The sequence below is a fragment of the Daktulosphaira vitifoliae genome, unplaced genomic scaffold (assembly GCF_025091365.1).
Source record: "Daktulosphaira vitifoliae isolate Bord-2020 unplaced genomic scaffold, ASM2509136v1 Scaffold_3, whole genome shotgun sequence".
Taxonomy (NCBI): domain Eukaryota; kingdom Metazoa; phylum Arthropoda; class Insecta; order Hemiptera; family Phylloxeridae; genus Daktulosphaira; species Daktulosphaira vitifoliae.
In genome coordinates this window covers 27888501-27903615 of record NW_026099574.1, presented here as the reverse complement: position 1 = coordinate 27903615, position 15115 = coordinate 27888501, and the positions used below count along the sequence as shown (strand labels likewise).

General features: G+C 26.6%; 1 protein-coding gene across 2 annotated transcripts in view; it reads right to left on the bottom strand.

Moving 5' to 3' along the window:
* Positions 1-15115, bottom strand: part of LOC126901969 (monocarboxylate transporter 1) — a 28741-nt gene that overhangs the window by 12045 nt on the left and 1581 nt on the right. The window contains exon 1 of one of the 2 annotated variants that reach the window (XM_050678958.1): positions 12399-13049. The exons of the other annotated variant lie outside the window; for it this stretch is intronic. Within the exon in view, the coding sequence (XP_050534915.1) occupies positions 12399-12482 (84 nt within the window). The 5' untranslated portion in view covers positions 12483-13049. Of the gene's footprint in view, positions 1-12398; positions 13050-15115 lie in introns of those variants that run through there. 2 annotated transcript variants of the gene reach the window in all.

Here is a 15115-nt window from a genome sequence, read left to right as displayed (position 1 = left end):
TTCTAAAATAGAAACTGTTTAAAATACACTGAACAATAAAACAAAACATATACAAATATTAATGGGAAATACGACTAACCTTCGAAGGACTGCCTGTGTTTCATATTCAAAAAAATCTGCAAGAAAAAATTAATTTCGACTACGGCTAATTTGAAGTCACAGATTTGTAATCAACGAAAAATGACAAAGAAAACAATCATGCAATACTACTAAATATCTAATTATAAAGAAAACGCATGAGTACGATTTTTAAACTGACATATGCTTTACTCAATAAGGAGAAATTCTGAAAAGGGTTATTGACATTAAATAACAAAGTCTTTGTTTAAAAAATTTTATTTTGTTATTTTACTCAAGTAAAATGCATTTTTTTATTTTTACTTACTATTTATCAAACGCGATTTCTGCGGAAAAGATTAATAAAAATCTAATTTTTATCTAGGCAAACTATAGTTTCCTTATGACTCACCGAATAGAATAAGATAATTTTTTAAATGTAAATAATATTTATAAGTTGAACAAAATATATATATAAATATATATTGGTTATCAATAACTTTTGATGTGTTGGAAAGAATTTTCAGACAATTACAAATAAAAATATGTCCTAAATTAAAGAAGTTCCTGTGAAGTTTACAACGTCCAACAGGACTTTACAGAGCTAATTAATACAGTTTATATTAATAGTTTGACAATATTTCATTTAAAGAACAGTTTATAACAATTAATGAACGTTGACATTGAATAATATACATGGTTAATCAATCCTATAAAGAATCAGCATATACTTTTTAAACGGCTCTAAATTGTATAAATTGATACAACATAACCAATAATGTGTGATATCTCACAACCTCAGTTTATGTTAATAAATAAACATGTCTAAATTCAGTTATTTTACCCTCTAAAGTACTAAAATGGCTAAAAAATGTTCTTATGATTATTTTTAATTTGACCTATTGCATTTTGTAACAAATACAGTTGTAAATAAGAAAGTTACAAATATTTTTAAGAAGAAGAGGAATGAAGACACTATTTAAAAATCGGATAACAATTAGTGTATTATTCATTAGCCACACAAAACAAAAAAAAATATTTTCAACAAATTAGAGAAGAAACATAGTATCATTACCACCCATTGATATATTTTGTTTAGATCTCATGGACTAAAAATTTAAAAAGAAGTACATTTTTAGTGAAAAATAACTCACTCACAAAAAAAAAATATTAAAATGGATTATTAAAAATGTACATGCCTACAATTCTAATGATGTCATAATATCCTTAAATTTTGTTTTTCATTTTAGAATATATTACTTATAATTTATAACCACTTAGTTTTGGTCAATTTGTTGTTTAGGTTAGTTAAAAAATAAGTTTCTTATCTGTATACGTAATAAATATTATACAATATTAACATATTACGTTAAAACAATTAGATTGTATTAGAACAATTAGATGGTATTGGTTTAATTAAACGTTTTCCTGAAATACTTAATCGGATGTGTATGATTATTTTTTATTTCAAAACAATTTAAATAAAATGTTCGCCATGTGATTTACTTTGTTACTCAAACAACAGTTGTTTAACAACTTATCTAATTGTACACTCAGTAAATATTGAGGATTTTATTAGTCAATTAGTTAATTAAATTTTCTTCCGTTTTTCAGAAGAATAAATCTTTGATCACTTTGATAATCGCCGCTAACCAATAACACATTGTCGCCGTTTATTTCTACTAACCTACTTGTTATAGAAAAACGTGACAAGGAAATCACGCCACGTACACTTTTTGCTATCATAAAATATTCTATTATTCTCACAATATACAATATACTGATTAAGTACAAATAAAAAAATAAGAATATTTAATCAACGATGTCGTAAAGAGTGAAAACTCAAGTACACTTGATCAAAGTAACTATAATAGGAAAAATTATACAGAAACTTAGTGTTTCTATCAAAGTGCTCGTGAAAATAAATTAATAATAATCATACTTGCGCTAACTATACTATTTATAAAATCCAATGTGATGTATTTAATTGATGCAAAATGTAATACGTTTAGAACATGTATTGATAACAAGAATAAATTGCAATCTCTAAGCAGAGAAAAAATTTTTCGTAAGCAATTATCAACGTTACCGATTGTCATTCTCATAACACGCAGATAAAAATATATATGCAAAGACATTTCACAGATAAATTATAAACAGATTCTTTATTTATCACCTATGTTCGTTAGTTGGATACAGAACAATAAAGTCAACGAACGCGATTTTTTTTTATCAATACAACAACTTGGTATTATTATTATTATTTCTTTTATGCGAACGCGTGTGTAAAGTAAGTACACACATGACCGTACTACACAATCGTATTGCGTACAACCAAATAATTTGACTTGTTAACAAAATTTCTTGACAAGGACATCGCGAGTAGATGTAAAAACATACATTTGTATAAAACACACAATCGATTATTGTAAGCTTTTAGACTTAAATTTATAAAAGACGAGAAATAGACCCGATTTTTTAAAATAGATGAAAAATTATGCAATTGTGTGTGTACTTGGGCGAAGAATCAACATCCTAAAGAAACACAAATAGATCCACACGAGAGAAGCATATTACAAATAAAAATCAACATCGGTGTGTAGTAAGTCGTCGACACTACAAGCTTATGGTCAGACACTTAACGACTGTTGACTATGCAAACAAAGCAAAACGACTGAGCTTTATAGGGAAACGATAAATGAATAAAATATATCATGATCTATCGGTCGGACGAAAGAACACATTACGCCGAGGTCGTTGTCGTTGCTGAGGACCTTCCTGTTGGTATAGAACTTAATACATTATGGACATGATTCAGCAGTTTCAGAATAAGAGATCGGCTAATATGTAACATCGGAAGTGAACAATTGTAAAACAAAACTCATAAGAAATACACTGATGTAGATTAATAGAGTAGAATAGATACTTTATTATAGCAGAAAAACTAGTTAGGTCTCATTGTAATAACATGGCAGGTATAGAACAAATTATTTTATTTGCTACTGAACGAAAGGTCATGGTCGGAGTTATGTCACTGACATATTTTTTTCATTTCTTTATTTAAATGAAATCGTTGCGAAAATGAAATATTATACAGAACATTGGTCGATTGAACAGTTATTGTATTCGTTTATTGCATGCGATAAAACTATCGACATGCAAACTTGAAAAAAACAGTAATGATGTTCTTAGTAACTCGAATAATACTATCTCATTATTAAAAGTTGACACGTCTTTTCAATATATTTATTCGTAATTAAGATTTCACAAAAATTTTGTTATTACTTAAACCACAACTGTCTGAAAAAATTGAGTTCATCAAAAACAAATTAACAAAATGATCTGAAGGTATTTAGTTAGTTACAAACCGAACGAACTAATCAATGGGGTAATTATTTTATCAAAATAAATATATAAATAACCTTGAAAGTCATATAATTATTTTTTTTAAGTTACGTTTCAAATTACCGACTTATTTTTTTACAGTAAAACGTTCGTGAAAATAAAATATAAATTAATGAGAAAACTATTTTGGATTTTGTTAAATAAAGAATGTAATTGGTTCGCTGTTTTTTGATAAACTATAAATTGTAATTGTTAAAACAATTATTAGTTTGTAAAAACGTTAATTAATTTAAATAGTATATGTATGTATTATGTGAATTTTTCACAGTGATCCCTTTTAGTGGCTAACGAGTTCTCTTAAAATTATTATTATTATTTTATATTTCATATATTTCTCGATTTATAAATTATTAGTTACTTTTCTAATTCATCCCTAACACCTTAAAAGGTTATCGACTTATTTTTTTACAGAACAACATACATACTCAACAAACTTAAAAAAAAAATGATTTAATAAGAAAATGATGGGGTCGATAACAACTTTTGTAACTGTACTTACTTTAGAAGTTATGAGGATTTTATAATATAGACTAAGGTAAATATTCAAAGATATTACATATCTTATACATATAAATTACATTATAAATGTGTGAAACTTGAAGTAGCTCAAGCGAAAAACGATTAACCATGACCATGACCAATGACTAATGGCCATGCTACTTTTATGAGGTTTGTTACAACTTATTTCTGGTCAAAAAAGATTGTAGTTCTTTAATAAGGTCGGGGTCTATTGTTTTTATTTTAAATAATACCTAACATTAAAAATTCACAAATATAGAATCGTAATTAGATATTTTGTATCAAAAGCCCAGATAACATTAAATACATAAAGTAGGGGAGAAATTCACCATTCCACTACCACTGTTACTATGATTTTATGTCAATTTGGGACCTGGACATGGTACTCCCGGTTGCTCCATTACACTAATAGTAAAAATATAATATTAGTTATTTTTTAATAAAAATTAATTATAGTTAAATGAAATCTTTGGAAATAATATTACAACCAAGGGTTAACTGAACTGCTGGCTATTAAATTTTGTTGAGCTTATCTTCTATTTATAAGAAGCTAAATTGCAGATCGATAGTTATTTTTTCAGCAATTATACCTCAATAAAATTTAACTATATCATACAGGAAAAATTTGAACAAAGTTGTTGAGGATCAAACTTAATTTTTTCCGTAAACATTAGTGAAACGTTGAACGAAGTTTGAGGGATGGGGTAAGATTTTGTAGAGCTAGAAATTAAAAAAAAAAAAATACAAAAACTAATTAAAATTAGAATGAATAATACTAATCAAACCGATCATTTATAAAAGAAAGTAATCGAATATTAAAAAACTTGGTTTGGTAAGCTATTCTAGAAATGCTATGTTTCCTTAATTTCTAAGAGAGACTCAAGCTAATAAAATGAATTCGTGTTTCTTAAAAAAATCATAAAATTTTGACATGACTAATAAGGACATCAAGAACATAAAAAAAAATATTTTGCTGTAATAAATGTGACTTAATTTTAGTATTTTAATTTTACATATAAGAAAATTAATATAATGAGTAGACATGATTATTTTATTGAATGTTGAACAAAATAAATGTTATATAAGTAAAAAACCCTCTTTTATTAATAACAAGAATAAAAATGATATCAACTTATGATTTCAAATAATTAAGTTATTTAATTCACAGAAATTTTGTCAAAAATTAAACTTAAAAACAAGTACAAGTTCAGAAAAATATCAGAACGATTGTTAACTAGTCAAGGATTTGCTAAAAAAGCTACCGAGAAAATCGCGGTGGGCTCCTTAGATTTGAGGCTAGTTATAAGTGTATGGGCCTACATTTTATGATAGGCATAATTATATTTAGGTGATTATAATACTATGATGAAGCAACTAATAACAATGTAATACAACTTAAATTAATTCGTAAAAAGATTAATTTTTATTGAAAATGTTCAATTAATATAATAAAATAATATTTAAACACGTATTAATTCTATATAAGAGTTTATTTTTTCAGTAACATTAAATATTTTTGAGGAATTAAATGTTATATACCAAAAAAAAAAAAAATGCTAACAAAAATGGTTGATAACCCAATCATTTCATATTCAATTTAACCGTATTCAAGGTTAAATAAATGGAACTAAATATCTGGGAATTTTTTTCCATGAGTAAACATATTTTTACAAACAACTTAGTTGTAACTGTTATTCTATTATCACGATAACACATATTTAAGCGGCAAAAAATTCAATTCTTATCAACTACTCGTAGGAGTAGGTCGTGAATCAACGATTACATTACGTTATTGTGGTGCTACTTCTAGAAATAGGTCAGACGCCAACGGTATCAATTCAAAGTAATATTTGTTATTACATGCTATTAGATTGTTAGAGTATTTTATAAATGTGATATTACATACAATAATTTTGCAAAATATAGATCATTGTAGAAGAAATCACGGATTTTTTACATACATGTATGGTTATAATTTCAATTTTTTTTTGTTCTCTTATAATTATTAGAACCTAAAGTAAATCTAAAAAGAGGTGAGGATTATAAATATTTTTGATGAGTAAAAAAATTGATCATCCAGAAACTCTATCTTAAATGCGTTAAGCATCTCAAGTAAAATTCTCGGTAGATACTATTTTCCTAATCCGGCGCTGGTCAAGGGCAAACAATTCAAAATAAAAGTAAATGTAGAGCAAAATAATCTATGCTGCTATCTATGATTGTAAATTATTTATTCAAACATAATTATATGTAGTACCAACAGATAGCGTCCTACATAATAAAATTATTCAAACAAATAAATTGAATATATTTTAACAAAGTTATCAATTGTGTAGTATTTTTTATTTATAAATTAGTTAAATATGTACGTTGCCATTAAAGTTGACACCCTTATAATTTTTAAGGGATGAATAAAAAAAATACTTAAAAATTAATAAATCCAGAAATGTTAATGTAAAATATATAAAAAATATTTTTTTGATATAATTATTATTTTATAAGTAATTGAGTTGAAAGATTATAATAATAACCCTGCTGCATATTTAAATAATATTTTAAACAATAAAAAAAATTTAATTAAGAAAATTACGAGACAACAAAAACTTATAAAACAGTATTTTAGAAGTTATAATATTTGTATATCTTGACAGGAAGAGTAAAGCCAAGTAATGTTTAGCGATAAAAATAGCAACACCCGCGCCTTACCTCCAGTCATAATTTTAAATTGTTAATAAAGCTTTAAAAAAACGACTAGCAACTAGCAATACTGTTCTGTAAATAAATTAACACATCTACCTACCAATTTAGGCTAAAACAGATTAAATAAATCATTGTTCACGTGCATTATTTATTTGACTATAAGGGACAGTGTTTAAAAACAAAAATAAATATTAACTATTTGAGTAAATATATAAGAAAATAATACTTGATGTTATAAAAAATTATAAGTACTTAAAATATGGGTTGTAGTTTACACACATTAGGTGCGTTTTAATTTATTCTATGATATGTCAAAGTTCAAGGACCATTATTATAAATAAAAATAAATTTGCTTAAGGTAATAAAATAAAATAAGACCATATTTATACTAAATAAAATGCAAACATGTATACGTTAGAGACCATTAAAATATTTAATAGTTAATTGAATCAAACCTACAATTTTCTGACACTTCACAGAGATTCAAGGTCACTGACTATTATTATTATTAGATTAAATATTGCAATCTTAAAACTTAGAAAAAACTATATTATAGATAAAAATAAAGGAATGCCAAATGAGAACTATTGAAAAAAGTAAAGCTTTAAAAACAACGAATGTTTATATCATAATAATGTCTAGAATTATGTAATTGAATTAAAAAATTTGTTTGAATAACGTAACAATATCAGCAACTTCATTTATTGCATTACTATGAAATCATATTAAATTTCGTCAATATAAATTATTAAAATTATAATGACTATGATTTATTACTACTTAATTTATATAGCAAGGAAAATCTTATCAAATAATGAAACTTTCATGTTAAAGATATTATCTTCTTCATATTTATCTAATGAAAAAATAAAAATTAATCATGTAACTAAATAGTTTTTATAATTTTTAATTCTTCTACATTTTTCATTAATTAAATTAATAAATTATTCCTATGGTTAATTTTTATTTATTAGAATAAATTGTAGGTAATTTTGATAACTTACATATTGTAATATGATAATAATATTATTATAAAATTTAATCTGTATTTATTTATTTTTATATTTCAATTTTAAAATAAGCTTATGTTACCTACAATTTGTATTAATATTCAATTTATAATTTCTTATACAAACAATGAGAACAATAGAAACCCGTTTCCTGACTTACTGAACACCCTGTATATTTTCATATATTTTTTTAAACCGTTCGTCATTATAAGAAACCCAAATTAACAAAAACTTGATTGTTTAATGGTCATATTGCAGCTTAGAGTAATGAAATCGCGTACATTTGACTATACAAGCAAAATAGAATTTTTTCAACCTTTGGCCTTTTATAAATTGTAATAAATACATATAAACAACCTTTCATAAAACTATTGCGGTCATTTCTCAGGTAAAACGTTAATCAACTTATTAACACTTGTATTATCGCCATGTTTGTTTAAGATTTATCATCAAAATAACATTTAAATAAATAAGGTGATGTTTATAGCAATACTATCCTAAAATATTAAAAATGAATTTATCATTTATTTAAAAAAAAAACAATAAATAATACATAAAATATGCAAAATTTAGTATCTAACTAAAAAAATGTGAAACATTAATATGTTGGCTCTAAATTTTACATGAGACATCATGTAGTCTATATATTTCTTTAAGTATAACATACATACATACATACAGATCAAGATTGAGAAGATTTAAGACCCTTAATAACAGTTTTTGACTACAATGTATTCTAATTAATACTTTCTAAATTATAAAAAATATTAAATTTTATTACAGATGATCTATTTTAATTGTCAATTTTTTTTTTTTCAAATTTTACACGATGATTTAAAATAAAATATAACAAAAAAGTTGAGTCTTTTATAATACACATAATAAAATATTAAAAAATAGCAAATCAACTGAATAACTGTGATTAATTAAAATAATAGCAAGTATTTTTAATTAAGTACAAAAATATCAAAGATGAAGTTAAGCATGAAAAAGGGTCAAAGCTCACCAAACTTCTTTTGTTAATGTAATAAACCAATTATAAAGAATTTAAATTAATTACAAAAAATGAGCTTAGAAACTTTTAAAATAGGAATGGATTCACACATAATACATAATTATATGAGAAATAAAAACTATATAATATTTAACCTGTTACAATACAATAAAGCTAATCATTAAACAAAAAAATTGATTTCACTTCAAGTTATGAACAACTCAAAAACAAAATATATAACTCCAATTTGAACTATTAGAAAAACAGATGTATTAAATAACGGTAAATATTATGACTTCAACCCTTTTCAACAGATTTCAATATAGTTTAATCCAAACGATAAAGTTTGGATAAATGAAAATATTACATTCAAGAAAATATAAATTATAGTTTTTAATAGCAATTAGTTATAAAGCACTTAAATGTTTTATGAAACGTTGTAATAAATATCATATGCTGTCAGTGCTCAATTTTTATGATAACACAGATGTAATTATTTAAAAAATTATTTAATTAATACTTATATAAAGTATGCGAGCCGCCTCGCTTATTTTAAGTACAAATTATATAATATAAAGAGTAACTGTTTATGAACAGTTAATAACGACGAGCTGTAATTAATTAAAAAGAAAATGATGACAAATTTTTTTCGTTTTTCATAATGAATCTTAACAAGCCGACTGTAAAATTGATAAGTAATTTATTGTTTAAAATAAATTCATCAACCACCGGGAAAATGTTAACGCATAACATGTGCATATTGCAATACTAACTACAGACATCTGCTGGAATAGAAACGCATGAACTGAACGATAAACACGTGTTTTTCGTATGTTGCGCGCGCAGCTCGCGAGTGTGTGTGTACCTCGACCCCGGATGGCAACGTACACAGTCGTCGTTCTAAACTGATAATATTGTTATATTAAACAAGGCCAACAGTCTAAGTAATGTCGGAATGAATTAAAAGACAGAAGAAGTGCTTCATCTACAGAATGTCAAGCTTCCTCGGGTGTCGTTCTACAGTGTATTTTACGCGTTTGAGAATTGAAATCAATATCGACAAAGTTTGTTGTTCAAGGTATATTAACCTTTCGAACAATAAGTGCAAAATGAATACACATGTCACATAAAATCGATCGTCGTTTACCCCTTAAAAAAATAAGTGTTTTCATACTTGAATCGGCCTTACTTTGTACCGAAAAACATACTAATACGCTGTTGATTAGAATTGACACGGACATAGAGGATGGACATACAAAATAATAATATCAACAAAATATTCGAATTGTTTCGATACATTTATTCTTTCATAAAATATATTAGCATTTATTTGATTAATACTACATCGAGTTTACAATGAATCAGTTTGACCGAGTTATACAACTACTGGATGGAGGAAAAAAACAAACAAGAAAGATTAAAAATTATGTATATTGCAACACGTAATTGTTTACTTTAATACTAAATAACCTTTCATTTTTTAATTGGTGCTTTTATCAAATTCCGATGATTAATTATTTTAATAAAAAGTCAAAAGTACTTTTGAAATCCGATAACCTTAAATAATTTTTTTACTTATACGTAATAAAACTGTTAATTATTTCAATTTTGATGAGTGAGAATAGATAGAAATACCATGTGTATACACGTTTTTAGGCGAGAAATAGATAGCTAATTATTGTATGTACATTAACTATGTAAAAGAGGAAATATGTTTTTTTTTTAACTAATTTTTCTACTTGAATGTAATAACAAATTTTTCACCAAAAACTATGCAAATATCATAAAAATATAATATGTTCGAAATAAAGAAAAATACATTTAACCACAACTCATTATGGATACTTCTATAATTTAAAAAATGTTATCAAAAATAGGTAACAAGAATTTGTTTAATTGACTCATATAATCATAATTTACAGTTGTATTCATTAAGATTCTAAAAATCTTAAATCTAACGTTTATAATGTGATGAATCGGTTGTAACGAAGGTGTAAGAGTGAGACATATCAGATTCGTCCAAAGAGTGAATACAGTAAAATCCATACTCAAACTTCTCTTTTAAATTTAAAATTAATTAAGTGTGATGCAACAGTATAACCATCCCAAATACTCTACAAGTAGTTTTGGCGCTTTGTTTATAAACAAACTTAATGATATTTGTTTAGCAATTACGATACACCCGAATAATTTTTCATATTAAAAATCTGAACTAACATTCTTTTTTCGAAATACTTTTGGAACATATTTGACTATTAGAAAATATTTACCCCGACACATGCAAATTATAAAAGTAAAATGCTATCGCAGCACTCGAACTTTCAGTATTTTTTTTAAATTTAAAAGTCCAATGACTAACTATTTCTTAAAAATTTATACAATTCATTCAAAATAAATATGTTCGATCAGGAATTTTTTTTTTTTTTAAGGATGTAAGATTTTAATGGATGTAGCAAAAATGTATTATTAAGTAAATTATTATTCAATTAAGAATAATCCAAAGTATTTTAATAAATATTGGTTTTACATGCATGGAAAATTACATTATTACATTTATGAAAAAAAAAATTTAAGAGCTGCCGGAATAATGAATATAATGAAATTCATTATTCCGGCAGCTCATAACAATTCACCAGTTTTTACAATTTGTACGGTTTTTTCAACTTGGATAAATATATAGTTTTATAAAATATACGAATATAAGTGATCAATAAATACACAACAACGTCAGTTTATCAAACGAGAAAAACGAAAGGAAACTTGAAATTAAAGCAATATGGAAAATATATTGTGTGTTGTTAAAAAATACATAAGTACTAATTTTACTTTATAATAGAAAGTTTTTGTAATAATAGACTAGAAAATATTAGAACACTGGAATTTTGCCAATATTGTTTTAGACCATTGGACAATTCTATCAATAATTATTATTACATATTACTGACATAAGCATTACTGCCCAAGTTCTATTTTCAAAGTTGCTGTTTCATAATATTTTTTAGTTATTATTTATTAAACCATGCCATATGAATTGAATAAAAATATTTTATCAATTTTTAATAAAGAAAATTCAGAAGCTGAAACAATAATAATTCTTAAAGATACATTATGTTAAACTTTGTCGATTCGACAAATATCATATTATTGCTTAAAGGCCAATATCCATCCACCCACACATTTGTCCTTCCATCTAAATAATGGGTTCAGGCAACCCCTGACACGCCACAGTTTGCGTCATTGATGTAAAAAATAATTTTAGAACGCATATAATTTTCTTTTCCACCGAACCATACTGACTCAATTAATTCTGTCTAGTTTACAATTATATGTAAACAAACAAATAAAAAAGAAGTCGTTTATTGCATTGTATTATTTCGAAACGTATACAACGCGCTGACCACGGCACGTGACAGAATGGGAAAGTCTAACAAGACACAACAGTGGAAACATCAAAAATTATTTAATTTAAAAAAAATGAGGGTTGATGAGCTGCCGTTTTTGTCATAGAAAACAGTGGCCGCTACCATCGGGGGGTTTCGGATTTCAGAGCGCACTATGTGGCAACCTCGCTAGACTAAGCCCAACCGTATGCGATTGCCGACTGTGGTAACCTAGGTAACGGGATCGGCGAACACGCCGTCACAGTAACACTCGCGCATTCATATAGACCGGATTACGACAGTAAACATTTGTTATTGTTTTTGTTTCCTTACCTCAGATACGTATCTAGCCCGAGCCCAGTGGCCTCGGTTCGTATAGTTTTCCTTGGTGACGAAATAATCCATAAAGTTGTTCATTTTTGGCGAGCACCCGCCGAAGGCTCGACGAGAGCTTCTAGATGCTCAGTTTTATTTTTGGATCCTCTTACAAGTGCAATCCAACCGAGATCGTCGTAAAGAGCATGGCTCGACGCGCACTAAAACGCGACGGTAAGGCACACTCGGTTAATAAACACCGGGTAGAACTTCGTCACAAACATGTTAATAAAAAAAATTCAAAATTTAATTTTCGCAATCACTTGATCTGATTTGGAAAAATATCGTTAATTAGTTGAAATTATATATTTATCACGACTATTAAACTACTTGGTAGTTCTTTTTTTTATGAACAAAAATTTGGTAAACAAGTAAAACAAAAAAAAACTAAGTATAATTTAAACTCGATTGGTAATTTTATTAAAAATATAAAGCCACTGCCGGCACATGTATAAATATTTTATAATTTCGTGTTAATCTGTAAAATATATTAGTTAAATTAATATGAACCCGACTTGTGCAAACGAACGTCCGACACTCGTCGAGTGACCGGTGTCCGCTGCGGCCACCGCCGTCGCGTGTTATCTCGGAAGTGGTGTCGGTGAGCGCCGCTGACGACGGCGACGGCAGTTCCCTCGTTTGGGGCTTGGTGGTGGCCGTGGTGGTGCGGTGTCCGAATTGTATTATTATCCTGTGTGTACAATATATACTTATTTATCCGCGTCCCGGTAGTGCGTGTGCGCGCACAGTCGAATACGTTACGCTTAAGGTGTCTTTGTGTGTGTATGTGTTTTACGAGTAGTATCTAGTGCGTGTACTTGTGCGTGCGTATTATCCGCATCGCGCGCTCTCTAACTGGCTCTCTCTGCCGGCGGGGTCAAACTCCCGAAAGAAGCACTCTACCGCACCCAAACCGTCATCGCTGTGCCTCCCAATTTCCCATCATTCAAAACTTTTGTTTTGGCAAATATCGAATATTTTACTGGTTTTTGAGAATTATTCAACATTGAGCGTAAAATTAACTATTTGAAATTAACATTTTCACCATTGTTACTTGCCTATCTATCGGCAGCTTGTTTATTTTTGATAGTTTATCAAGAAAATCACCTCTGTTGTCAAACATTGCGATTGGTAGTCTTTCTAAATGCGTCTTTCATAGTAACTACTGTACATTTCGGGTCTGACTACTATTTTGGATTCAATTTTAAGAATACAAAATAATATATTATTATATAGTGCATCATTTTATAAAAAAAAAGGAGATTCCTAAAATATAAAACCCAACCAGTAGCGTTACTAAGGGGTTAGTCCGTATCCAGACACCCCCAGTACATAAAACCTTAGTAATGGAGATAGTGGAGAGATGAATATCCTTACTACACTATGTTTTAAAAGCTATCTAGACTCCCCCATACAAAATGTCTAATTACGCTACTTACCCAACTTAAAATTTATCTATTTAAAAGATATAAAAAAAATTAGCTAATAGTAACTAGTAATAAACAAGAAGTCACCGTAAAAAATAATTACATATATCATGATTTAAATATTATAATTGACTATAATGGTTTAATCATTAATCTACAAGCAAAAATAAAGAAATTTACGTTAATTTTTAATAATGATATTTAAAGATTTAAAGACCAAAAAAAACAATTAATTATGGAATTTTATTTTTGTTGATCATGATCTGAACTATTGCATGANTAATGTGGAATGTGTTTCTAAGATTTTGTAATAATTATGTATTTGTGTATACTTATGCAAATTATGTTTACTCAAGTTCAATAAGAAGGTTGTAAGACCTCTTCACGTTGGACACTTGTACTTTGATGTACTGTTATATGTGTAATCATCATCATAAATTTGCTTAATAGTAAAAAAGTATTTTGTTTCATAATTAAACATAAAACATGATCGTTTAGTAAAACAATTAATTATGGAATTTTATTTTTGTTGATCATGATCTGAACTATTGCATGATTCATACTGATAATATTATAAAATATGTAATATTATAAATTCATCTGACTGATAAGATTAAAATATTTTCATGTTAAAAATCATCACTCTATTAAAATTTTATCAGTTTTTGAATATTGTTATTGTTAATTAAAAATTATAAAAATAGTTGAAGATTTGAATGGATGATAAGAAAATATACTAATACAAATGTTTAAAAAATATAAAATTCAATTTGCTTTATTTTAAAAGTAGATTATATTAAATTAAATACATTGAATTTTTGGCAAAATAGTGTATAATAAAAAATGATTGAAAAATTATGTTTTATATGTTTTGACCCAGATTAAAACTGATAAGGTCCTATGCCTATAAGGATACATGCCATACAATTTTGAAAAAGACTATTTTCATTCAATATTATATGAAGCTGGGTAATTTCTTTTAAAAATTAAAAATATTAGGGAGAATGAAAATATTTTATGCTTCACAAAAAGAAAATTTTAGTTGTGTCATGTCTACCCTTCTCTTAATTCAAATTTATTTGTCAACTACGGTTTATTTTTACAAGCTATCGTTAAATTAATTTTTTACGATAAGTATTTGGAAATATTATACTTATTCCAATTATAAATTAGCTTCGATACTTAATTAAAAAAAAAAAATTGTTACAAAATTATTTAGTTTAACCACACTAAAAATATTATTATTAA